The 25,792-nt window shown below is 57.0% G+C and overlaps 1 protein-coding gene and 1 non-coding gene across 2 annotated transcripts in view; both read left to right on the top strand.

Moving 5' to 3' along the window:
• Positions 1-561: 561 nt before the first annotated feature.
• PADI2 (peptidyl arginine deiminase 2) overlaps positions 562-25,792 on the top strand; it is a 41,471-nt gene continuing 16,240 nt past the window's right edge. Inside the window, exons 1-6 of the mRNA XM_042950186.1 lie at positions 562-730; positions 13,604-13,787; positions 14,720-14,792; positions 20,529-20,590; positions 22,663-22,780; positions 23,236-23,361. Of these exons, the coding sequence (XP_042806120.1) occupies positions 639-730; positions 13,604-13,787; positions 14,720-14,792; positions 20,529-20,590; positions 22,663-22,780; positions 23,236-23,361 (655 nt within the window). The 5' untranslated portion in view covers positions 562-638. The remainder of the gene's footprint in view (positions 731-13,603; positions 13,788-14,719; positions 14,793-20,528; positions 20,591-22,662; positions 22,781-23,235; positions 23,362-25,792) is intronic.
• LOC122229035 lies at positions 8,515-8,647 on the top strand. The gene has a single exon (XR_006206898.1). It is a non-coding gene; the product is annotated as a small nucleolar RNA SNORA72 (small nucleolar RNA).

Raw genomic sequence — 25,792 nt, 5'->3', positions numbered from 1 at the left:
TCCCCTGCCACCCCCTCCCCATTTTCCCTGATTGTCCGGTGGGCGGAGGGATGTCAGCTTGTATCTGGCTTCCTGGCTTTGCTCCGGCGACTCCCCCGCCTCCCTTCCCCCGAGTTTGCAAATGCCTCCTTTAAGAAGGCTCGGTCGGGCCCCCAGGCTGGGTTTGGGCGCCCACTCCCTCCGGGCTCCCGCCGCTTCCTGTCCTCGCCCCTCTGACCTCTGACAGCTCCACAGTTGCACTATCTGCCCTGAAAAACCTGGGGGCGCCCGGAGGGCAGACTGGCCCCGGCGTCCTGGCGCGGGTAGCTGGGAGCCCACTGCAAGCGTATGGAGCCAGCAAAGCAAGCGTGGAAAGGAGGAAATTGGCAACCGCTGACCTCACCCGGATTACAGGCTCCGGGGGCGAGGGGGCGGGGCCGCGCGCGCGGGAATTGTGGGGGCGTGGCCACGCTTGACGGACGGGCCCGCGGCCCACTGCGAGAGGAGGCCGGCCGGCCGCCCCGCCCACCGGCCGTAGATAAAGCCGCCCGGGGCCGCAGCGGCTCAGGCGGTTCGAGGGGACTCACCTGCTGCAGGTGCTCGGGGCGGACCTGACCTGGACGAGCGAGGACCGGCGCAGGGCCGGCCACTGGGGGACGATGCAGCAGGAGCGGACCGTGCGGCTGCAGTACGGGAGCCGCGTCGAGGCGGTGTACGTGCTGGGCACGCACCTCTGGACCGATGTCTACAGGTGAGCAGGGCCACCGCGACGGCCCGAGACCCCCCGCCTCTCGCCCCGCCAAATCCCGAGACCCTCACACAGACCCAGCAACCTCACCACCCCTTTCCCAGGGCCCCTCCCCTGTACTCCAATCTTCCCACGGTCTGACCCCCTCCAGCCCCTTTCAGGACAACCCCAGAGACACTCCTAGTCCTCCCGCCATCCTCTCCCCTCAGCACCTCCCTTCTCCCCCCAGGCCCTCCCCTTCCTCTCAGACCCTCCCGACTCCCCACTCACCTCCAATCAGCTGAGCTTTCTCCAGGATTTGCTGGGGGAGGGGGGGGGGCTGGGGCCAGGCCAGAGGGGAGCTGCCCTGGGGCGGAATCTGGCCCTGGGGGTTGCTCAGGCTCCAATTTCGCCCTGTGGGGGCTGCCCGTGGTTGCCTGTCCCCAGGCACTGGCTGTGAGCTCCTGTCCCCAAATGCCTTCCCCTGACTTCACCCTGGGGTTGAGAAGGACTTTATTCTGCGAGGCTGGAGGGTGCAGAGGTGGGGGTCTTTGTCCGAAGAGCGTCCCTGATTCTAGACCCTGTCCCCTCCCCGTCTTCACTTGCCCACAAATGTTGGCAGGGTGCAGGATTTCTGAGACAGCAGGACATCGGGTGGGGGGATTGAGGCCATGCCCCCCAAAGCCCCCAGCCCCCAGGAAGCAGGCAAGGCCAGTGGTCCATCTCCTGTAATTCTGTGGGGCATCCTTGCGAAGGTGTGGCTGGTGTGAGTGAAAAGGTGGACGGGGTCCAGGTAGGATCATTCTATGACCATTCTGCCATAGCAGCCCTCTATTCCAAGCATGTGAAATGTTCCTCGTTGCTAGAGTTTGGAGGGGTCAGTGCCAACAGGAGAGAGCATGCCGGACTCTAAGGCGGGACCCCATGCTGATAACCTTAGGCAGGTCCCCTAACCTCCCTGTGCCTTGAGCTGAGCTGGAGGTGCCAGTGTGACGTGTTGCTCCCAAATTGCCCTGTCCTCTGGACCACCCGCCTCCCCAGACCCTTACCAATCCCATCCCTGTGTCTTCCCACACACCCTCCCCAGCCCATCCTCTGTCGTCTCCGGTGGCCCCAGCAGCCCTGCCCACCCAGTCGCCTGCCACCTCTTGGGCAGGCACTGGCCACCCTGATACCGTTAAGCCCCAGCCTCCTTCCATGAAGGCAAAGGTCCTAGTCACCACGCAGATGAGGGACCCTCCCCAGGCATCTGCCCCTGGCCTCGGTTGTCCACATGGAAACTCCAGGGGTGGTTTCTGAGGGTCATAACGCAGCAGTGGAGTGTGGTCCAGCCCTCAGTGCTTGGGAGAGCTCCCCTCCCTTCCCCACCCCCAGTCCTAATCTGAGCACTGCCAGGGGGTGGGCAGGTAGCCAGGGCACTTAGGTCTCTAAGCCTCAGCTGTCCCCATACCCGCCTGTTTGTGCACTGGGGCCCTTTTGCCGCAGCCTGAAAGACTGGCATGGTGCCTCCGGAGGGGGGATGGGGAGAAAAGAGAGGGGCCATGCTCAGGCCTCCTGCCCTACCTTGTCCTGGCAGAGAGAGGCCCAGCCCCGGGGCGGGGTGGGGGTGGGGCGGGCTTGGAGTCGGGGAGGTGTGGACTCACCCTCCCTCTGCCAGGGGGCAGAGCTGTGATGATCCGCTTTGTCCTTTCTCAAGAAAGCGGCCACTGCCACCACAACCCACACCCCACAACTGCACTTCCCTTAAGACTCCCCCACCCCCGAGAGAAGAGGTGCAGTCTAGACCAGCACCGTCCAGCAGAGACAGAATGCCAGCTACAAACTGAGCCACAAGTATAAATTTTTAATTTTCTTGTGGCCCCATTTTTTAGGATTAAAAGAAAGAGGTGTGGGGCACCTGGGTGGCTCCGTGGGTTAAGCATCCGACTTCGGCTCAGGTCACAATCTTGTGGTTCCTGAGTTCAAGCCCCGCGTCGGGCTCTGTGCTGACGGCTCAGAGCCTGGAGCCGGCTTCAGATTCTGTGTCTCCCTCTCTCTCTGCCCCTCCCCCGCTCATTCCCTCTCTCTCTCTTTCTCTCTCTCAAAAATAAATAAAACACTAAATAAAGAGGTGAAACTAATTTTCATAAAATATATTTTTAAATGTTTATTTTGAGACAGAGAGAGTGTGCGCATGCACGAGTTGGGGAGGGGCAAAGAGAGAGGGAGAGAGAGAATCCCAAGCAGGGCCATCAGCACAGAGCTCTGCCGGGTTTGATCAGCAAACCCTGGGGCAGCAAATGACAGATTACTCCAGGCTCCTGAATCAGAGAAAGGAGAGAGCGAGGGGGCCAAGAACTCGAGTGGTGATGGCCCGGAGCAAAGCTCTTGCCTAGTTTTTATTGAGAATCTTATCAGTGCATCTCAAAGGCTGCAGGGGAAAGAAATATCAGAAGCAGGATCAAAGCTTATTCCTAAGTTTTTGGCTGATGAGTACAATCAGGGTAGTGACGTGCAGGCAGGCGAGCGGAACGTGATGGGGGCAGTGTATACATCACAGGAAGGGGGTTGTTTTTCTACCTTAGATTAAGCATTTACACAGTGGGAATGTTGATCCACGGGCAAGGTCTGGCTGTTTCCAGGCTTGACATTTCAAAGGACACCTGGTTTCCCTGGTCTGCTTTGCTGCTTTTCAACCAGCTGTTTCCCAGGCTGCAAACATTTCTTTCTTAAATCTTAGCCAGCCAGGCTCTATGAGTCTCTACAGAGCCCAACTCGGGGCTCTATCTCACAAATCTGTGAGATCGTGAACTGAGCTGAGACCAAGAGTTGGACATTCGACCAACTGAGCCACCCAGGCATCCCAATTTTCATAATATATTTAACCCAGTATATCCTAAATACTAGCATTCCAGTATGTAATCAGTATGAAACTTGTTAGTGAGATAGTTTACATTGTCTTTTTCATACTAAGTCTTTGAAATCCAGTGTGTAAATTTTATACTTACGGCACATCTCTGTTCAGTTTTCACCGAGCATCCGGTGCCCAGAGCCCCAGGTAGGCGGTTGTCATTGTTCTGAACAGCACAAGTCTGGAGCAGAGGTCCTGAACCTCAACGCCGTTGCACTTGGGGCCAGATAACTCTTTGCTGGGTGGGGAGGGGGCTGTTCTGTGCCTCGTAGAATGTTTAGCTGCATCCCTGGCTTCTAACCCCAGTAGCAATGCCCCTGCAAAAGTGACAAGCAAAAACGTCTTCAGGTAACGCCAGGAGTCCCCTGGTGGGAGGACAGAGTCACCCCCAGGTTTGAGAACCACCGGTCTAGTGGAAGGAAGCCCTTTCTAGAACAAAGGAGCTGGAGCTATTACTGCTGTTGTCACGCCTAATATCGGTAGCATTAAGAGTTACTGTCGGTATTAATAATGGCAGAGATTTTAGGGAGCACTGAGAAACCAAATGCATTATCTTGTATCTTCCTCATCACAGACCTTGGGGGTCATGCTGAGATCATCCCATTTTGTAGACGAGGAAAGTGAGGCCCAGAGAGGTGTCACATAGGACTCCGGGCCAGGTCTGTCTGACTTAACTTCCACTCTATCCTGTGTGACCTTCAAACTAGCAGGTTGAACTGGGCGACCCTCTCAGCCTGTGTCCCTTCTACCCTCCGCTGCCCCCAGACACTTCACTCGCCCCCTTTCAACCCTGCACTTCCCAATGAGTCCTCCTGGACCCGGACACAGGTACTGACGCCAGACCCCACATGAGCCCCCCCTCCCCCACGCCCCCGCCAGGGTCTCTGTGGAGGCATCAAGGGACTAGGCCTGGTGGACCCTGCGCCCAGTTAGTAAGGGAGTATCTTTGACTTCTCACTCCTGAGTGACAAAAGAGAATGAACAAGTCTCCACACCCACACCCCCTTTCCTAAGACGCACACGCGGCTCCCTTCCCAGACACACGGTGGGGGCCTACCTGCCCCGTTACTCAGCAGACCCTATGGTTGACCCCCCCTCTCCCCAGCCACACTGACCCTTTGGGGGTGGACGCCCTGACCCAGGCACATTCTGGGTGCTGGTTCTAGCGAGCTGTGACTAAACACACAGAAAAGGGGAAGTGGGGATTTTTATCTAGAGATTTGCTTTTCATAGTTATTGAAGGCACTTTCTGTTTCCTTCTCTCACACCCAAGCATCTTATCTTAGGTCTGGCACAGGTACGCCTCGCCCGCACCATCTCCCCCGATGTTCCCTTTGGCTGGCAGCTGCTTCCTCACTGGGGCTGCCGGGGCCCCCGCCTGATCCTGGCTTGAAGCTAGTGAGGGCACAGAGCAGTGACATTCCCATGTTGGTTTCACCCTCCTCCCCACTCACCTTTGGTTTCCCAGCGGGGACACCCCCAGAGCTGGGAGGCGTTGGAGAAAGGGCAGCCGCGGGGTCAAGTAATGGGGTGATCACGCTCTGCCTGACTCTCCCGCTGACCCACAGACCAAGTTGTGAAGGCAGATTCTCCTACCCCTCCCTTTGTTTACACAGTCCTGGGGGGTGAGAGGTGGCCCCCTCACTCTGTTGGAGAAAGTTCAGGATCCGTATCCTGAAGTCCACAGGAACTTCAGGGCACAGGTGATGTGAACAATTGTCTCTTGCCTCTGCAGAGTGGTCTCCTAAATTACACTTGACCTCAGGATGAGAAGGGAGGTGGGAATGATCCCGCGCCCTCCCCTGGCATACCCCAGGGCAGAGGCTGACCAGCCATGTCTCTTGGCAGGATCTTGACCATCACTTTCGGGCAGAAGATAGGAAGGAGGGTGCCAGGGCGGGAGAAGCAGGCATAGTAAAATGTTGGGAAAATAGGGAGGGGTACAGATTTGTACCCCACTTTGGGGAAGAGCCCAGAGCCTCAAAATTCACCACCTCACTCCCTCGACTCTTCTCAGACTCCCTCCCTCCCTGTTCCTCGGTTGGTATGAGTGTTTTAGAAAGTATCCTTAGGACAAAGGCCAGGGAGGGTCTGCGATCCAGTTAGAAGCAATGGAGACTTGGTGTGCCATGATCTCCCCTTCCCTTAGAGTGCCAAGCCCTGCCTCACCGATCCCATCTCCGGCCAACGACCCTGCACCCACTCCACTCTGGCCACACTGGTTTTGTGGATCCTACTAGCTCTCGACCACACCAAGCTCATTCATACCACAGGGCCTTTGCACATGCTGTTCCCTCTGCCTGGAGGACTATCCCCCAGACCTCTGCAAGCCTGACATTTCATCCACCAAGGCTTAGCTCAGATATCACCTCCTCTGAGCAGCATTCTCCACACCGGCTGCCTTCCTCACTCCCATACACCTCCAGCCCTCGAGTCAATGAAGGGCTCCTTCATTGAGTAAATGAATGGATGGATGTGGCCAGTGATGCATGTAGACTGGCCTGTCACTGGGTTGAGCTCCCCACCCCCAGCCTCAAGGGATGAGCACCGTTGGACTGGCCAGTGGAAGGTCAAGGGCATGTAGCCGAGCTTGGCCAGAGCAGCGCTTGCTCCTAAGAGAATGATGGTAGGAGGAATCAGGCCAAGTCAGGAGGCCTCATAAATTAGAACAGCACCCAGCGCTCTCAACCCTAAAGAGGAGGCCTCGCCAGGAGCGGTTCGGGGGCTCTGGTTTCAGGCTAGCTCCTGGGAGGGGTTGGGGGGAGGGGGGCCCGCGTTCTAAGGAGGACCCTGTGTGTCCGGCCCAGCTTGCATAGCTGGGGTCCCCGAGAGCCTTCCCTCCTTGCCCTCAGGGCCCTGCATCAGGTTGGGAGCATGGTGACAGGGGCTCACCACCATTGTCCTCTCCTCTCCCCCCTCCCCCGGCTGGACAGACACCTGTTAGATGGGGCGGGGGGGGGCAGTTTTCAGAGGCAGCTCTGCCTGTCCAGCCATGCCAGACTCCATGGCCAGGGGCTTTGACTATCTAGGCCACTCACCCAAGCCTTCGGTGTCCCTTCTCTGGGCCTCTGACCCCACCTACAAAATCAGCAGGGAGCTCTAGGGGTCCCTAAGGGCCTCTCATTTGCTCTTGTCCTGAGCCAGGCCTGACATTCTCCCCTCGCCTTCCACCAGAGGACCTTTAGGGAAGACTGTAACCTGTGGATCCTCCCCCAGGAAGGGAGCCGCCAGACCCAGAGCTCAGAGAGCTTGAATTTACCCCCACGCTCTGCCAACACCGTCCCTGAGACCCGGAGCGAGTGCTCACCCTCTGCCGGTCTCAACATGCTCCCCTGTAAAATGGGACGATATTGAGACAGACCTCATGGGGTGTCGGAAGGATGGACCGAGATCCCGTGAGTCAAGGGCTTCCAACAGTGCCTGGCGCATAGTAAATACTCAGTAAGTCGTTATCGTGAAGGACCGTTGGGCTTATTGTAATATTAGTAAAACGATAACGAGCTATGGCCTCAAAACATCCATGAGACGCATGGGAAAGAAATGTTGAGCATTTGTTTTAAGTGCCGTTTGAGGCACCAACAAAGTGGGGGGAGGGAGGAATCCTGGCGGATGGCATCAGGGAAGACCTGCTGGAGGAGGAGGCAGCCAAGCTGAAGGATGGACAGGGTGCACAGTGTGACCAGGACATGCCATGCAGGAGCAAAGGTACCTGGCAAGACGGTAGGGACCCACAGGGGCAGAAAGGGCATCGACTCCGTAGCCTAGAGCGTAAGGCTAGAGAGTCAGTGAGCTCAAGCCAGGGCTTTGACTGCCAGGCTCAGACGTTAGACTTTGTGACGTAGGCAGTGGGGAGCCACTGAAGGTGTCTGGGGAGGGAGTGACCACAGAGGAGACTGTTTCTGCCCTAAGGAGAGGGGCGGCTGGAAGCACCAGTGCCTACTGAGAGAGGCTGCTGAGGTCACCAGGCAGAGAAGGGGGTGGCTGAAGAGAGACCCATCCCCGTCCCCAGCCCCCATCACGCCAGCTTGAGGCTTTGCCTTCCTCCCGTCTGGAGGGTGCTCGCTGTGGCGTTGCCTGCCAAGCTGGCACCCACGAACCCCCTCCCATCCTGCAGAGACCCGAGGGCAGGATGTCGCACTCAGACCGCCAGGAGCTGGGCTCCCTGTGGGGGTGATCCCCGCCTGGTGTTAACGAGGCCCGGGACAGGTGGATAAGCCGAGAGTTCCAGATGCCAGCTAGGAGCGGGCACGCCGTGCCCTCACGCCTGGGGCCGAGTGGGCACCCCAGCCCCACGAGGCCAAGCTGGTGACCCTTCCCTCTGACTGAGCAAAGATCGGAGAAACCGACTGGTTCCTCGGACGCCCTAAAACCTTCGCGGGGCCGGGCACACGTTAGGTCTCTGCAGTCCATTCCCTTGGGCCGGGCTCAGCCAACCTCCCTCTTCCACATCTGACACCGCATTCCAGTCTTGCTCAAAGCTCCTTTGTGTGACACCAGCCATGACTCTCCATTCCCACGGCCATCACCTTGTCCCACACCGCCATCCTGACTCACCTGGACAGCGGCAGTCACTTCACTGAACACCCCCCCCCCGCCGCCACCTTGCGCTGTTGCTCTCCTGAAACGTGTTCCCCACCCCGCACCCTGGGCCATCTGTCTACAGCGCAAAAACGATCATGTCACCGAAGCCTAGAAGCCATCAGTGCCCTCGGGGGGACGCAGGGGGAAGGCCAGCTCCTCGCCATGAGCTAGGTCCTCTCCTCCCGCCACCCCCCTCCCCTTTGCTCACAAACCGCGGCCACGCTGCTCTCCCTCATTTCTCCAACGCGCTCGGCTAACGTCCACTGCAGTCGCCACCCAGGCTGCCCGTGCTGCCGGGAATCCTCTGCTCGTCTTCCTCCTCTCCGTGTCCAATTCGTTGCTTCTCAAACTGTGGGAGCTTGTTAGAAAGGCAGTCTCCAGGCTACACGTTCGCCGTATTAAGACCACGCGTGTGTCCCCAGACCCCTGTCCCGTCCCTAGTCCTGGTTTTGCAAATGCTGGTGACGTACCCCAGGGATGCCTCTTAGGTGGGAAGGGTCTGTGATCCTAGGTCTCCCATTCACCTCGAGAAATGATAGCACCTTTGCTGTAATAACTTTTAAAGATAACCGTTGGTAGTTTGCCACTAAATGAACAACGAAACGAAGAAAAGACACGGGGCACCCGAGCGGCTCAGTCGGTTGAGCGTTGGACTTCGGCTCAGATCCTGGTCTCACAGTCTATGAGTTCAAGCCCCACATCCAGCTCTCTGCCGGCAGCTTAGAGCCTGGAGCCTGTTTCAGATCCTGTGTCTCTCTCTCTCTGCCCCTCCCCTGCTGACGTTCTCCCTCTCTCTCAAAAATGAATAAGCATTAAACAAAGTTTTTTAAAAAGAAAAGACATGCATTTCATTCCCCAACGTGTATGCGTAGCACATCATCATGTTGGACACTTTAAATATGCACAATTATATTTGTCAGTTGTTCCTCCATAAATTTGGGGGGGGGAGGAAGAAATGCAGTGTTTTTTTAAGTTTACTTATTTATTTTGAGAGCGCGAGAGAGAGCACAAGCAGGGCGGAGGGTGGGCAGAGAGAGAGAGAAGATTCCAAGCAGGCTGCATGCTGTCAGTGCAGAGCCCAACGTGGGGCTCGAGCTCATGAACCGTGAGATCGTGACCTGATCGTGGCCGCCCTCAATTTCCCCACTCGGTCCCTCGATACTGTCCTGGGCCCCTCCCTGCCTTCTCCAGGGACAATCAAGGTGCCCACAGCCCCTGGTTCTCGGGTTTCTGGGGGATGAGCTCTGAGAGGTTGGTTCTTTCTGGGGAGGGAGGCAGCCAACAGGATCTCCAGGGGACAATGGGTGCCTTTGTTGCTTCTGCCAGAGCCGCTCCAAGAATAGCTGTTTGCTCAGCTCAGAGCAGGGCTGGTGCTGGGGTAGGAGGGAATGGGGCCCTGGAGCTCCAATGCCAGCCAGGGCCAGGCGTTAACCCCCTGAGCCTCTGGGGCCTCCTCCAGTTTCTCACTGGCCCAGAGGAACGAAGGTGGCAGGAAGCATCACTTAGAGCAGCCGTTGTCAAAATCGGGTCCTAAAACTCATCCTGCCCTGTGAGTTTGTAAAGCATTTTTTTCTAAACTGTATGCAGAAACCCAACGTATAAAACCAGATGAAATCATAGTGGCTGTGCGTAAAGGGAAGCGGGGACCCAGCCGAGAGACCCCCAGCTTTTCAGTGCCTCCCTCCTCACCCCTGGGTGCAGGGCCTGCGCTCCCCCGGTGCCAGCCACCTCCCGCTGGTGCCATGCTCCCATTTTCCATTGGGTGAAACAGAGGAAAAGTGCGTTGCCCAAAGCCATCCGGCAAGTTGATGGTCAAAGCTGGGACTTGGGCCAGAGGAATATTTTCCTGACCTGAGACCACAATTGCCCAGATTTGTGATTTTTTCCCCCACACTGTATTCTACCTGTAGTACTGTTAACATTTTTCTTTACATCAATTCACATTTTATAACTTTATCTTATTTTAATTTTTTTCAGTTTATTTCTTTATTTTGAGAGAGAGAGAGAGCTTGAGCAGGGAAGGGGCAGAGAGAGAGAGGGGATGAACCTGATGCGGGGCTCGAACTCACAAATTATGAGATCATGACCTGAGCTGAGATCAAAAGTCGGATGTTCAACTGACTGAGCCACCCAGGCGCCCCTAACTTTAAGTGGCGATCTTGCAGGGCATCTGGCTGGCTCAGTGGGTAGGGCATGTGACTGTCCATCACGAGGTCTTGGAGCCTATTTTAAAAAATAAGTAAATAGGGGCTCCTGGGTGGCTCAATCAGTTACGTGTCTGACTCTTGGTTTTGGCTCAGGTCATGATCTCACGGGGGTCCGAACCCCGAGTTGAGCTCTGTGCTGACAGCTCAGGGTCTGCTTGAGATTCTCTCTCTCTCTCTCTCTCTCTCTCTCTCTCTCTCTCTCTCTCTCCCTGCCCCTCCCCCACTTGCACTGTCTCTCTCTCTCTCTCTCTCAAAATAAATAAACTTAAAAAAATTTAATAAAAATAAATAAATGGAGAACTTATGTTATTACCATAAATGGCAATCCTTTATCAATTGCCATGAAAAGGTAACGCTTTTTTTTAATTTTTTTTCTTAACATTTATTTATTATTGAGAGACAGAGAGAGACAGAGCATAAGCAAGGGAGGGGCAGAGAGAGGAGGAGACACAGAGTCGGAAGCAGGCTCCAGGTCCTGAGCTGTCAGCACAGAGTCCGACGCGGGGCTCGAACTCACAGACCGCGAGATCATGCCCTGAGCCGAAGTCGGACGCTCAACGGACTGAGCCACCCGGGCGCCCCGAAAAGATAATACTTTTAATAAATACATAAATCTTTTCAATTGTGCATCCTTGTGCCACCTCACAGCGTCTTACGCGCGTGCCCTTTGGGCGATGCCGCCTGGCACTTCTAGAAGGCTCACCTCTGTCCTGCTCAGCTCCACCGTCTTTGCTGGGGTGTGTGTGATGTCCCCAGCCCTACGCTGGTCTCTGCAGGAGGCGGGGCGCCCCTGAAGCCCTCGGGGGCTTGCCATCCAGAGAACAGGTACCCCGTGGCAACACCCTGAGACAAAACTCAGTCCCTGCCCTGTGACGGATGACGGACAAAGCCCGAGGGACAGGAGGCGTGGGTGGGTGTCTTCTGGGTGGGCAGATGGACACGCAGAAGGTGCAAGGAACACGCCCAAGCCTCCCTCGGCAGCTCAGTGGCAAAATTGGGCTCAGGCCCACATGTCAAGCAAGGGGACCCCCAATCCGGGTTTTTGCTGCGACTCTGCTTCTCCCAACCATGAGTGTGGACAGAGGACAGCAGCCCACCGCCAACAAGCGTCCAGCCTCAGATCAGCTCAGTGACCCCGAGATGGGCTCAGAAGTTCAGAAGGGGGCAGTCGGACAAGAAACAGGGTGGCCCTGGAGCTTTTTCAGGCTCCTTTCCCAGCCCCGGGCATGGACGGCCAGACCCTGACCCGCGCTCTCCTGCAGTGCCCCGGACCAGTGGTCTTGGCCAGCGGCCCCTGCAGTCCGTGGCCTGGCTCAGAGACACCCTGCCTGGCGGCCTCTACAGACTCACTCGCAACCTTGGTCACCCCAGGGCTCTAACCACCAGACTGCACTGCCGGGCGTCTAAGCCAGTGGCTCCCTAGACCCGTGTAGCTCTGGAGCAGCATCGCCAACAGGTCCCCGAAACAGTAGACACGCAGGTGGCTCAGTCGTGAAGCATCTGACTTGGGCTCAGGTCGTGCTCTCACGGTTCGTGAGTTCGAGCCCCGCTTCGGGTAAGCCCTGCTGCTCTCTCTCTCCCCCTCTCTCTCTGCACCTCCTGGGACTCTCTCTCTGCCCCTTGCGCACTTGTGCCCTCCCTCTCTCAGAAAGAAAGAAAAGAAAAGAAAGGAAGGAAATGGTAGAAATGCAAAGTCTCGGGCCCCACTCCAGAGCGTCTGAATCTGAAACTCTGAGGAGGGCCCGGCGATCGTCATTTAGACAAGTGTTCCGGGTGATGCTGCTGAGCTTTGAGAACCTCTGCCCTAAACCTCTCACCCAGCCTCTGGCCGCTGCTCACCTCTGCAGCTGCGCCGGCCGGACCTCCGCTCTGCCAGCCAGACGCTCCGGGGAGAGGATCCGCAAATCTCCAGCCTTAAAAGAAAAACCCTGAGGATTTAGACCGCACCCTCTGGTGATTCTGATGCCCAGCGGTAGAGGAGAACGGCTCAGGAACCGGGAGTGCCGGGCCCTCGGGACGGCAGATGTGCCTTCAAAGCTGACACTTACCTCTATGTCTTAGTCCCAAAGCCCAGGGGAATCCCACCTAAATCCCTCTGAGCCCTCTTCAGACTGGGCGCTGGCTTTAGCAAAACTGTCCTCCCCGGACACCTTCCTCCCCCAGTCTCCCTGTCCTTCCTGTGGCCTCCCCTTAAACCAGTGTCTCAGGCAGTAACAAAATACCGCGGGTTGGCGGGCTTGAAAAGAGCCAACTCTTTCTCCCAGCCCTGGAGGCCGGAAGTCTGAGATCAGGGGCCGGCGTGGTCGGGTTGGGGTGGGAATGCTTCCTGGCGGGCGGGTAGCCGCTCTCTGGCTGTGGCCTTCCTCGGTGCGTGGGAGAAAGATCTCTCTTCCCCTTCTCGTGAGGCGGCCAGCCCTATCAGACAGGACCTCGTGCGCATGACCTCATGTCACTTTAATTATCTTCTAAAAGCCCTGTCTTCAAACGCAGTCATGTTGGGGAGCAGGGCTCCAACATGTGTATCTGTGGGGGGACACAAATGTGCCTAGATCAAACCAGATCAAACCAGTTCGCTTCCTGCCCTGAAATCTTAATGGCTTTTCAAGAATTCCAGATGTACCACCGTTTCATAGAAGGCCGCCCCAGAGCCCCTAGGAATGACTGTGAGACGGGAAGTTCCAAGCCGGGAAAGAAAGTCACGGCGGGAGGGGCCTTTGTGACAGAGCCAACCCACCCCTGCCCTTTGAGGACCCAAGTTCCAGGCTCCTTCCCTGGGCAGACCCCGCACTTGGGCGCCTGCCGCTTTGAGGCCTTTCCACCAAGTTCCGCTTGTAGCTCAGACACGGGAAGGGGGGCGGGCCCTGCCTTTGGAGCAAGTTCATTCCTTGGTCCAGACCTCTGGGCCTGGACCCGTAAGGTACCACACGGGTGCCCGTCGGAAGCCATGAGGAAGCCATTAAGAATTCAGAGCCGCAGGCCCCACCCTCGAACGTTCTGACTCAGTGGGTACGAGACGGGCCCAAGGAATCTGTATTTTAACCGAGGGCCCTCCTCACAACCAGGTGATTGTAGTGCAGCGGGGTCCTTTGCGGGGGCCCCCAGACCCGATCCCCCAGAAGGGCCCTTGCCCCCTGGCCCCCCAGGAGTTTTTTCTTGGAGCCCCTTGTCCCACCTGTCCGGGGATCGCCTCCTCCGACCCGCTCTCCTCTCTCCCTCCAGTGCGGCCCCCGCCGAGGCCCAGACCTTCAGCCTGAAGCACTCAGAGCGCGTGCGGGTAGAGGTGGTGCGTGACGGGCAGGCCGAGGAGGTGGCCGCCAACGGCAAACAGCGCTGGCTTCTGTCGCCCAGCACCACGCTGCGGGTCACGATGAGCCAGGCGAGCACCGAGGCCAGCAGCGACAAGGTACCGCGGCTGGGGAGGTACTCCGAGGGCGGCGGGAACGAGGGGCCCAGCTAGACCACGCGATCCCAGCGCACAGCGAGTGGGAACCACACCCCCCCTTTTGCCCGCTGTCTAGTTGCCACGGTGAAAGAGCGAAAAGAAAGAGGCGGGCCTAATTTTCGCAGTGCGTGGCCCTTAACACCGTAGAGGATAGTCTTACGAGTTTGACGTGATACCAACATAAAAGAAAGACTAAGGAGCTGGCTCACGTTCTTTGTCGTACCAAGTCTGTATCGCACGGCGCATGTCAAGTCAGATTTGCCACGTTTATGTGCTCGGTACCCACGTGTGGCTGGTGGCTCCTGTTTTGGAAGCTCCGTGCCAGACGGCCGAGTGATGATTTCGTGGCAGGTTAAGGCTGTCGGCTGCCGAGTAATCTATTAGAATCGGTGGAAGGTACACCCCGCAACGTCCTCGGTCTCAGCGCGGTCTAAATGGGGCGCTGAGTGCCCCTGGGTGATTTGCCCGGAGCTGAGACCAGATGTCTCGTCGCTGGGTCCTTTGATTACGAGCTTTGCCATGTGCCCCATGGCAGTGATGGCTCTGGGCGTTATTCAAAGCAAACAACCTCAGTCCCGAGCCCTGGTTGCTTAGCAGAAGCTAGTCATACACCACGGTAGACCCAGCAGAATGGACCAGGGCACACAGGTAAGCAGTCAGCACCCCGGATGCCCTCTGAGAGGAGGGGAGGCCCCTGTCCGGTTGGATAATTGGACAGAAGCAGCCCCGCAACCCAGGAATGCTTCCTGGAGGAGACGGTTTGCATGTTAGGGGAGAACTGGCCTGACGGGCCATGAGGTATGAGTCAGGGAAGGCGGTCCCTGCAGACCTTGCTGCCTGTGATCTGTGATCTCTGCTCTTCTCTCCCTCCCGGTGCGCCCCTCCCTGCCAAGGTCACCGTCAACTACTACGAGGAGGAGGGGAGCATGCCCATTGACCAGGCTGGGCTCTTCCTCACGGCCATCGGTAAGTTGGTGGGGCTGTGGCCCGCGTGCCTTTGCTCCCCAGGGGCACCTGGCCTGTTTTCAGTGCCACGGACCTGGCACTCGGAGCTTCCTCTGAATAATGCGGGCCCGAGAAGGGATGCACAAGTACCCAGTCCCTTCCGTACTGGGTTGGGGGGGTGTCCTGCAGGAGGAGGCAGGCCCTGGCCCGCCAGCAACTCACCCCAGTGTTGGCATTCCCAGCCCGGGCTCTGTGGGCCACTGAGAAGAAAGAGCAAAGTCTGTTCCTCCCTTGCCTCTCCCCTGCAGCCTGCAGAAGAGTCGGCCTCTCACAGTGAGGGAAATGGCCTCTCTACAAAGTCTGCTCTGTTCCTGATAATCCCAGCTACCCCCCGGCCCTCCCTGGACCCAGCCGTGGAAACAGAGATGCCTGGGTCCTTAACTCGCCTAGTCCAAGCCCTTCATTTGGCATTTGGCACAGCAAGGCCCAGAGAGGTTAGGGAACTTGTTCAAAGTCACACAGCAACTCCACAGCAGGTTGAGTCCGGAGCTCAGGACTATTCCCCTCCCAGGGCCTTCCCATCTGCACAGCACTCCCCTGCCCGGGTGCCAGGGCACATGGGGTGCGGTCTTCTCCAGTCCTTCAGGTCGGCTTCTTCTGCAGTCGAGGTGTTCCACGTACATGTGTATATGCTTTTTCCGGGAGGATATTTCAGGGGGTCATTCTGTCTGTCCAGCCTTAATGTAGCATTGACAGAGTTGCCACATGGCAGGGGGCGAGAACCACCAGTTACTGAGAGTCACCTCTGTGCTGAGCGCTTTAAAACCAGGAATAATGTCTTCCATTTCTTCAACACCCGCTCTGTGTCCCGGCCTGTGCTGGGTGCTTTGAGGAGGAGAAGGAGAGACTCCTGAGCTTTATTGAGCACCTACAGTGTGCCAGGCTCCAATCCTAGACGTTTTACTGTCACGATTGCCATCTACTCTCCTAGCTGTCCCAAGGATCGACGGGGGGGGGGGGGTCTCAGAACTGCCCCCAGAAAACAATTCATTCCCGCGTCAGGGCCGCCTCCTCCAGCCGTGTGCCGTTAGCCACCAAAATGGGCTCAACAGCAGCGCTCCCCTGCTTCTCACCTTTTCCCCCGTGGGTTCTTTTGCTGGTTACCCTGACCCGCTTTCTGCACCTCATGAGGGAGAGCCCAGCCTTGGGGTGGGGTCCTCAGGACGCCCTCCGCGGGGCCTTGGGAGACAGGCGCCAACGCCTCCCCCGTTGCAGGAGGGAGCCAGCAGGTGTATGCACGTGAGGATGTCTCAGATGACTGGCCCTGAGGAAACCTAATCCCACAGAGACAGGGACACTGGTGACAAAGCAGGAAGGGCAGCGGCCAGAGGCCCATCCAACGGGGGTGGTCCCAGAGGGCTGACCATGCCATTAGCGAGACTTCTGCCAAAGCGAGGCACACAGAACAGATGGCAATGCCCCGTGAGGAGGCAGGACTGGACCCCCCTCTCCACGAAAAGACCCTGAAGCTTGTTTGCAGAGGGAGCAGCAGGGCCGAGACCCCAGAACATACTAACTACGCTTCCAGATAGTTTAGATTCCACGGGCCAGTAAAATTGTGGTTTACTCCAGTAATAAGCCTGACCATTAAAATTGTTGTTTAATGTTTATTTATTTGAGAGAGAGTGACAGAGCATGAGCAGGGAAGGGTCAGAGACAGAGGGAGACACAGAATCCGAAGCGGGCTCCAGGCTCCCAGCTGTCAGCACAGGGCCCGAGGTGGGGCTCGCACTCATGAACCATGAGATCGTGACCTGAGTCAAAGTCAGATGCTTAGCCGACCGAGCCACCCGGGCGCCCCCATTGAACCCTAGTTCTGTCCTGAGCCCACGCTGAGCAGAGACAGCCCTGGCTGCGGAGTAGACAGAGATAAGTCTAAGTTCTGGCCCTGCCCCTTCAGCCACATAGGGACCGTCACCCCTCTGAGCCTCAGGGCCCTCCTCTTCACGGCGCATGCTTGCGCTGTGCTCATGGGGACCCGATGGGATGCTGTGTGCAAAGAAGACAGCTCAGTCAGGACTTTTTCTTTTCTCCCTTCTGCTTGGGGGTAGCCACATTTCCCCTCTGCCTGAGCAAAGTTGGAAGATCCTTATTGCCCCTCAGTCTTCCTCCTGGGATTTGGAAATAAACCCATGGTGCCCTCGGCCAAACCGGGTCTCGGTTCCCAGTCCCGCCAAGGACTTGCCGTGTGACCTTACCAAGGAGCCTACCTCTCTAGACCTCACTTTTTCCCAGCTGTGAAATGAAGCCTTTGGGCCCCGCGGTCCCCGAGGGCCTCCGAGACTCCAGGTACAGCTGATTTGCAAAGCCCCCCCAACCCCCGTTAAGGGGAATGGGGGTGGGGGATGGGCTCCTCTTTGCTGCTATCCTGGCAACAGGAGCACGACACGAGCCCTGAGAATTTTTAGCATCAACCTAAGGATCTCACTCCTTGTACCCCTTCCCCAGAGTCTAGGATGATTGCCCTAGTTGGCTGTGGGGGAGAAAGTCCTTCTTCCCCACCACACCCCAAGCTGCCCAGTTACGTAAGAAGGCCAGGCACCCTGCCACTGTCCATGGGGGCCGGCGGCCTCTGCCAAGATGCTCAGGCCTCTGTGTCAAGCCTCCGTGTCTTGATTCTCGGGGCAGACTACCTTGAACCCAATCCCAGTGACATTTCCCATAAATCTGCCCCACACCCCAGAGGCCACCTGATACCTCAGGGCTATTCTGGGGAGCTGAGGTAGGATTCAGAGCCTCTGGGAAATGTCGTCTGGAGCCTAGATGCCCCGAAACAGATGTCCTCTCCTCTCCTCCCTCCACCCCCTCCCCCCCGCCCCCCAGGGAAGACAGAGCTATCCCAAGAGGGCAGAGCTCTGGGAGGGTCATGAGAGCCCTATTCTCTGTCCCTACAAGGATCATCCCGTCAGAATCTAGTTAAACTGAACTTTGGAGGAAGCTTTGAAGGGGGAGAAGTCCTCGGTTGCGCCGCGGGTCATAAGAGGGCCCAATTAGGTAATGCCTGAATATCCTAACAGGAAGTCAATGAAACGTGTCTGAAGTTAACAAATCGAGGGAAAGCAACAGAGCATGTTACTTAGCACCATGGAGATTGCCTCAGGCAGGTGAGGGGATGGGATGGACAGGAAACTTATTTTTCTTTAGGAGCTGTTTGGTGCTATTTGATTTTTTTTTTTTTTTTGCATTATGTGCAAATATTATATCGATAAAATGTTTTAACTTAAGGAATTCATCATGAGGTAGAACACAATTAAGTGCTTCGTAATTTCTCTCCTGTGATCCGCTGCTCTCGTGGACCCACCACTGCCATGGCGGGGCGCCACCTTGACCCAGAGACAAAAGCCACAGGGGTGCGCCAGGGTGGGGATGTGGCCGGCCCCTCTGGGAATGACCTTAAGGGGAGCAAATCTCCCCCTGAAGGCGGACTTGGGTTTCAGAAACAGCCCAAGGTGCAGATCAGCCTGAGACAGTGCAGGAAACAGGCCAGGGGTCTGGAGTCAGAGGCCCACCTGGGATGCCTGGCTCTGCACTCTCTGGGGACATCATGGTCACTTCCCTGCTGGGTGCCTCGGTTTCCTCGTCTGTGTGGTGAGGGTGGCAGGGCGAGTGATAACTCCTCCCTGCATGGCAAGTTCTCTGCCTCTGGCAAGGGGAACTGCGCACACAGGAGAGATTGTTACCTTGAAAAGCAAAGAAAGGGATTCCTTAAGGAGCCCGGGTCTGTGGCTGGTTCTCGGGGGCGGAGCTTCGGGAAGCCAACCTCGAGGAGAGGCCGCATTGACTGGGGAGTGTCCAGCTGGAACGTTCATGAAGGTCTGGGAGCCAAAATCAATACTGCTTTTCCATCTGAGACTTCAGTCGTTTAACAGCAGCTGGGGGCACCCCCCTTCACCACTTTGTCCCCAGCATCCTTACCCTGCACCAGCCTCCAGGTTATCAGCCCCGTCTGCTGACAGGTGACATCTCTGAGGTTGGGTTTGCTCACCTGTACAACGGCAACAATAATATTTATCTCATAGGACCGGCGATTCCAGGGCAGGCACTATGCCCTGAATGCCCACTGCTGGGTCCCCATGCCTGGTATAGTGCCTGGAAATAGTAGATGACCAACAGGGATTGGCTGAGCAGATGGTCGATGGGAGAAGCTTACCTAATCATGCCCTATGGCACCTGGCATCCCTAGGGAGGCAGAGGTTGGGACCCTGGGGTGCTGCCTCTCCCAACGAAAGAGTACCCTAAAAGCTTCCCCTGCCCTGCCTCCTCCTAGACCCAGAAAAGCCACATTCAGGGAATCGGGCTATGGGCAAAGGGAAGACTTGAGTGTAATCCCCAGGGTGAGCCATCTCTGGAATGGTGACATCAGTGCCCTTCCTGTGCCAGGACCCTCCTTCCCACCCGGGCCAGGGAGAGAGCCTGCCTGCCAAGGGGACAGACCAGGAATGCATTCATTCCCACCCAACTCCTGCCCTCTGTCCAAGTCATGCTCAGCGTGAGGCCAAGCCCACGGGGCAGTTCTGGGACCTGGACTAGCTTGTCCCATTGTGTGACATCCCCATCACCTTGGGACAAGCTCCCCTGCCCCTCCCTGTTAGTCTCTAACTCAGGGGCCATTTGGCAATATCTGGGGACGCTTTCATTGCTGAAATTGGGGGGTGTTACTGGCATCCAGCAGGTAGAGGCCAGAGATGCTGCTAAACATCCTCCAGTGCACAGGACAGTCCCCACAACAAAGCATCCAGCTCGAAATGTCAGCAGTGCCTACTGTTGCAATTAGTACACCTCCTCCGACGAGGAAGGGCCCCATTTTGCAGGTAAAGAACCTAAGGCTCAGAGAGGCTGTCTAACCTGCCCAAAGTCACACAGCTCGTAAGCAGAAAAGCAGGGTTCAAACCTAGCACTCTCTTGACACTAAATCTTGAGCTCATTTCACTGCCCCACACAGTTTCTGTGACACCTGTCCCCGGGACAGGCCTAAGGTCCCCAAACGCCCCTTCCCCAAAAGAAAGAATAAACAGGGACCTCACCCTGGATCTTCTATCTGACAGCCTGGCTTCTCGGGCACCCTGAGATCCAGAGGGGTTGGAGACCTAGTTTCCCACCCACAGTAAAACCCTGGGGGGAGGTGGGCGTTCTAGAAGAGATCACACACAAATGCACCACCTGTGTGTGCACCATCAGGACAGAAGACTGGGAAAGGCAGTCAGGAACCCCTATGAAAGTTTTTCAACTTTTTTTTAATGTTTATTTATTTTTGAGACGGAGAGAGACAGAGCATGGGCAGGGGAGGGGCAGAGAGAGAGAGAGAGAGACACAGAATCCGAAGCAGGCTCCAGGCTCCGAGCTGTCAGCACGGAGCCAGACGCGGGGCTCAAACTCACAGACCGTGAGATCATGACCTGAGCCGAAGTCCGACGCTCAACTGACTGAGCCACTCAGGCACCCTCCCTGTGAAAGTTTTGTAAAATGTGAGCTTCAGATCTGACCAAACACAGTGTGTGTCCCAGGTCTGCTAATGCAACCTGTTCACACAGGGCACACAATTTGGCCCCTCTGAGCCAAGGCTCCTAGACCTGTAGAGTGAGGTTCAACCCGCCCACCCCCCAGAACTGCCTGCGGAACGGTGAAGTATTGGGAGATCCCTGGCCTACCTCACCCTGTCCGGCAGGCTCAACAACTCACCCATGTGTCTGTCCCCAGAGATCTCCCTGGATGTGGACGCAGACCGGGACGGCGTGGTGGAGAAGAACAACCCAAGAAAGGTATCTAGTTACCAGGGCAGACGGGGCTGGCATGGGGGGGGGGGGGGGGGGTGACTGGGGGCAGAGCCCCAGGATGGATCCCGTAGTTCTCCCAGCAGACAGCTCCCCTTTTACAGAGGAGGAGACTGAGGCCCAGCACAGGCTCCCGCACACGGCACACCCGTGGCAGAGCTCACGGGGGAGCCGGGCTCCGTCCCCACCCCCCCCACAGGATGGGACACTAGTTTGTGGAAATAATGACCGTCCTGCCCCAGAGAAAGTGCTGCCAAAGCATTTGCTCTCATTATTTCCACCCCCCCATTTTTTTTAATTTTAAAACTGAACGAGGGGAACTGTCAGGAGGAAAGATTGCATTAATCGTTCTCAGTTCAAGTCATATATTTTTTCTCACTTTAGAGGAGAGAGCAAGTGGGGGGAGGGAGGCAGAGGGAAAGAGAGAGAGAGAGAGAGAGAGAGAGAGAGAGAATCCCAAGCAGGCTCCACTCTTAGCCCAGAGCCCAACGCAAGGGCTTGATCCCAAGACCCTGGGATCATGACCTAAGCTGAAATCAAGAGTGGGATGCTCGACCAACTGAGCCATCCAGGCGCCCGTGCATGTTATTTTTCATGGTGCACACACAACGCCTCTCTTGTTCTACTCATTCATTCATTCATTCATCATTCATTTATTCTCTTTTATCCTGCATTCCACACTCCCATTCTGCTCCCCCGCAAAGGGCCATTTTAATGGGCTCAAGGTGTTTCTTTCTGTTCTCATGATTCTTTTTTTCCTTTTTAAATTTTCTTTATTTTGAGAGAGACAGAGACAGCACGAGGGGGGGAGGCGCAGACCGAGGGAGAGAGAGGCTCCACACTGTCAGTGCAGAGCCTGATGTGGGGCCTCGAACCCACAAACCACGAGATCATGACCCGAGCTGAGGCCGAGAGTTAGACGCTTAACAGACGGAGCCACCCAGGCGCCCCTGTGTTCTCATGATTCTCGTAGAACGCACAGTGTGGTTCGTGCGCGTGTATGTTTTAACTCGTGTCGAGAGCCTCGTGCTGTCCATTTCATGCTGCTTTTCTCCTTTGCCCTCAAGCCGGTTGTTCAGCTCCACTGGTTTCGCCCTGCGTATATCCAGGCGGTTTGCTCCTACCTATTTTCCATTTCCTGGCCTTCTACGTCACCGATGTTTTTGCCAGGGGCATATGTTACTTTCATATGCCAGTTCATCCCCAGAGAGGACGTGTACGGTGCCCTCAGCGTAGACCCAGGGCAGATGCTCGGGGCTGGAGAATCAGAAGGGCCTCCAGGAAGAACGGATGGCCGTGCCACAACCAGGAGGAGGAGTGGGGTTGGCCAGGTTAGGGGGACACAGGAGCACGCAGTGAGCACAGCGACACGTAAGGGCACAGGCCTGAGAGCTGGGGGAGCAGAGCGAGCGAGGGGGAAGGTGGAGGGGGGCCGAAGGAGAGCCGGCAGGTCTCGCCGGGCCTTGCAGCCTGCGGTGAGGGATCGGGACTTTATCCTAAGTCAACAGGGAGCCCCCGGCAGGGCTTAAAGCAGGAAAGCAACATGATCTGGTTGGAGCTCGTTCCAATTCGGCCCTGGCTGCAGCGTAGAGAATGGATCGCCTTGCAGGTCCCATTTGGACCACTCAGCATGTCTGCAAACAGCTGGGTGTCTGTCCGTCCAGGCATCTCCCCGTGATCCCCTGTGGACTTCAGAGCCTGTCATAGAATGTCGGCGGGCTCATTTCTCTGGCCTCCCTCCGTCTCCCTGCCTCCACCTCCTCCAGGCACAGGCACACCAGACACAAGGCTCATAAAAGCCCCGGTCAGTTTTCCTATCTCTGGGTCTCCCTCTGCCACCGTCCCCCTCCTGAGCTTACCTCCAGTGCTTACACTGCCCCTCTCCGGGCATCAGATGGGGAGTTCGCGTTTGCCAAGTGCCCCCTGCCCCTGATGAGCGGTGACTGCTCTTTCTGGCATCCTGGGGCTGTCTCTTTGGCGTCCCGTGGGATCTGCAGTGGTGCCGGGAATCAGCCAGAGGGTAGACAAGAAGGCACTGACCTGTCTCCCTGCCGACGCAGGCATCCTGGACCTGGGGTCCTGAGGGCCAGGGGGCCATCCTGCTGGTGAACTGTGACCGAGACACGCCCTGGTTGCCCAAGGAGGATTTGAACGACGAGAAGGTCTACAGCAAGGAAGGTACCAGCGGGACCCACGCTCGGGGTTGGGGGCAGGGAGAAGCAATGGAAACACTCCTGCTCAGTCCTGGGCCGGGCCAAGGCAGAGGCTGGAGCGACCTTCAGTCTCCTGGGGATGGTGGACTGAAGTATCCACTCTTGCAAAAAAAAAAAGACAAATCTACGAATGTGGTTCAATCGGAACCACATTTTTTAGGAGTTACACATACTCATACACCTAGGGAACGGACTGGAAGGAAATTCTCAAGAGGTCACAGGAAATCATGGTATTGGAGGTGATAACCGGGTTTTATGCTTTTCTGCAGTTTCCACAATACGCATGTGGGGGGGGGGGGGTGCGGGTTCTGTCTTGATGGGAAAAGTGAGGGTTCTTTGCGAGCCAACAGTCCAGCCGCACGTCTCTTAATTCTAACCTCCCCGTGCATCCCCCTGCCCCGCCCCCCGCCCTCGCCACAGACCTCAAGGACATGTCCCAGATGATCCTGCGGACCAAAGGCCCAGACCGCCTCCCCGTGGGATATGAGATCGTTCTCTACATTTCCATGACAGACTCGGACAAAGTGGGCGTGTTCTACGTGGAGAGTGAGTGACCCCTGCCCTTCTGAACGTTTCCGTCCCTTCAAGCGCTCGCTGAGCTAAGCTCGCCGGGGCCCAGCTCTGCCCTCCACCTTCCCCAAAGTTATCCCCAGCTCTGCCCCAGGCCTTCCCCAGACGCCTCTGTGGAGTCTCCTGTCCTCCCACCCCTTAGCAGTTATGGCCCCTGCGGGTGCAGGTGACTGGAGAGGGCCAGGATTGGCCTCTTAGAAATAGCCACTGGGAGCACTCTTGTCCTGTGAAGTCACGAGGCCCCAGGGATGGGCCTCTCCCGCCTCAAAGGAGTTGGTAGTGACGCAGGTTTATGTACAACCTAGAGCCCCCCCCTTCCCCATGAACCAAAGGAGGAAGGGCTTTTGAGGTCCAGCACCTTTCTAGAGCCACATCACCTTCATGATATGCACCCATCACTTCCCTGGGTGTTTTCTGCCCATCTCGGACTTTCTGGAGCAGAAAACGACCTCTGACTCTTTTTTTTTTTTTTTAGTGTTTATTTATTTTCAAAAGAGAGAGCATGTGCATACACAAGCAGGGGGGCAGACAGAGAGAGAGAGCGGGGGACAGAGGATCCGAAGCGGGCTCTGTGCTGACAGCACAGAGCCCCCCATGGGGCTCAAACTCACAAACCGTGAGGTCGCGACCTGAGCCAAAGTGAGACGCTCAACCGACTGAGCCACCTGGGTGCCCCGGCTGCCTTCTAACTTTTAAAGGGTCTCCGATGAGGTTCTGGGCACTTTTGCAGAGCTGACCCCTTGCTCCTCTTGATGGTGACAGGGCACCCTGGGTCCCCGCTGTGCAGGGAGCTTGCTTGCACCGCAGAACTAGCCCTCACAGCTGCCCGCTCTGTCTCATTCTTTCTAGAAATACACGTTGAGCCCCCTCAGTGCCAAGTGCCATTCTCAGTGCCGGGGTCCTGGCAGTGACCTCTGCAGTCCCGGCCCGCCGTGGGGGAGGCGATGGCCTAGTGAGGGAGACCTGATAAGGAGCACAACTGGAGGAAACGATACCCACCAAGTAATAGGGAACATCAGAGACAGAGGGGAGGCCTCGCTAGCCTGGGAAGGTCTGGGAAGGCTTCTCTGAGCAGGTGGCATTTGAGCTGAGACCCAAATCAACAATGGGGAGGAAATAGCCATTCATGAGCTGAGGGAAGAGTGTTCCAAGCAGAGGGAACAGCACATACAAAGCCCAGAGGAGCGGACCAGCTTGGGGCGTTGGAGGAGCAAAAGGGAGACCAGAAGTGGTGGCTGTGTTGGAGTCAAGGTCAGCGATCTGGGCAGAGGCCAGGGCATGCAGAGAGAGGCCTTGGATTTTATTCTGAGTGCAGTGGAAAGCCATTAGAGGGTTTTAAGCAAGGGGCTGTCAAGATCTGATTTATGTATTAAAAGCCTCTCCCAGCAAAATAGTTTGCTTTGCAATTTGCCATGATGTGGGGCGGGGCTTCCCCTGTGTGCCCAGCTGTCTGGGGGGCCCCGGATCTCCGGCCTACCTCTGGGGCCCGCCTCTGGACAGGCTTGCTAGAACCACGAGGAGTTGGTCACGGGGGCCCTGGACCCTCACCGCGGGGGGTGATTTAACCAGGACAGCAGTGGACAGCGGCCACCCAAAGCCAGTCCTCCCTCTGATCCACCCTGGGCCCGGACAGTGACCTCACACAGGTTGGAACGTCCCCAGAGACAGGCCGGCTCTGCTGCCCCAGGGGGCCGGAGAGGTTGATGTTTACCCCGTCCAGTCCAGGGTTGCCACAGCGACAGGGGCTGCCGGCGGGACCGGGCCTCCACCTGTGCCTCTCGACCGTGACGTTGAATTGTAACGCAGGATGATTTGCTGGCGGTGACACCTGCACGTTATCCAGAGGGCCCTGTTTGGTAGTGGGCGCGGGTCGCCGTCTGGCCCCGCGATCACATCGCGGCCCCTCACTTGCCATCCGAGATGGGCCCTGTGTAGACAAGCACCTTGAGGCTCCGTCGCCCCATCTGTCTTATCTGGGCTGCTGTCCCGAGGGGCGAGGGGGGCCCGTTCCTGACACAGCGACGATTCCAGAATAGTTCCCCACAAAATGTGGAATCTTGGAAAGAACAGGTGCGGGGAAGGGAATAATCCATCTGTGACGGTTTTCTTTCCTTCTGGGCAAAGGTTTTCGGGTTTGGTCAAAATCTGAGTACGGCGATGGGTGAGAACGTGTTGTGTTACATGAATGCGGTGTTTCACCTGTGTCCCCCAAGGGCTGGGGGCCGGGCTGGAGGCCAAGGGACCCCAGGAGGGAACTCCGGAGCCTGGGAGGTTCAAACCCTGCATCTGGGCAAGTCTGCTCACAAGCCCACGCCCTGTGAGTTCATCTGGGACGTAGGGATGAACTCCTACGGGTTCATGAACATCCCTGGGTCAGGGATGAGAGGCCTGACCGTCCCTGCTCACG

This window comes from Panthera leo, chromosome C1 (assembly GCF_018350215.1).
Source record: "Panthera leo isolate Ple1 chromosome C1, P.leo_Ple1_pat1.1, whole genome shotgun sequence".
NCBI classification, from domain to species: domain Eukaryota; kingdom Metazoa; phylum Chordata; class Mammalia; order Carnivora; family Felidae; genus Panthera; species Panthera leo.
This window is presented reverse-complemented; position numbering and strand designations above follow the sequence as displayed.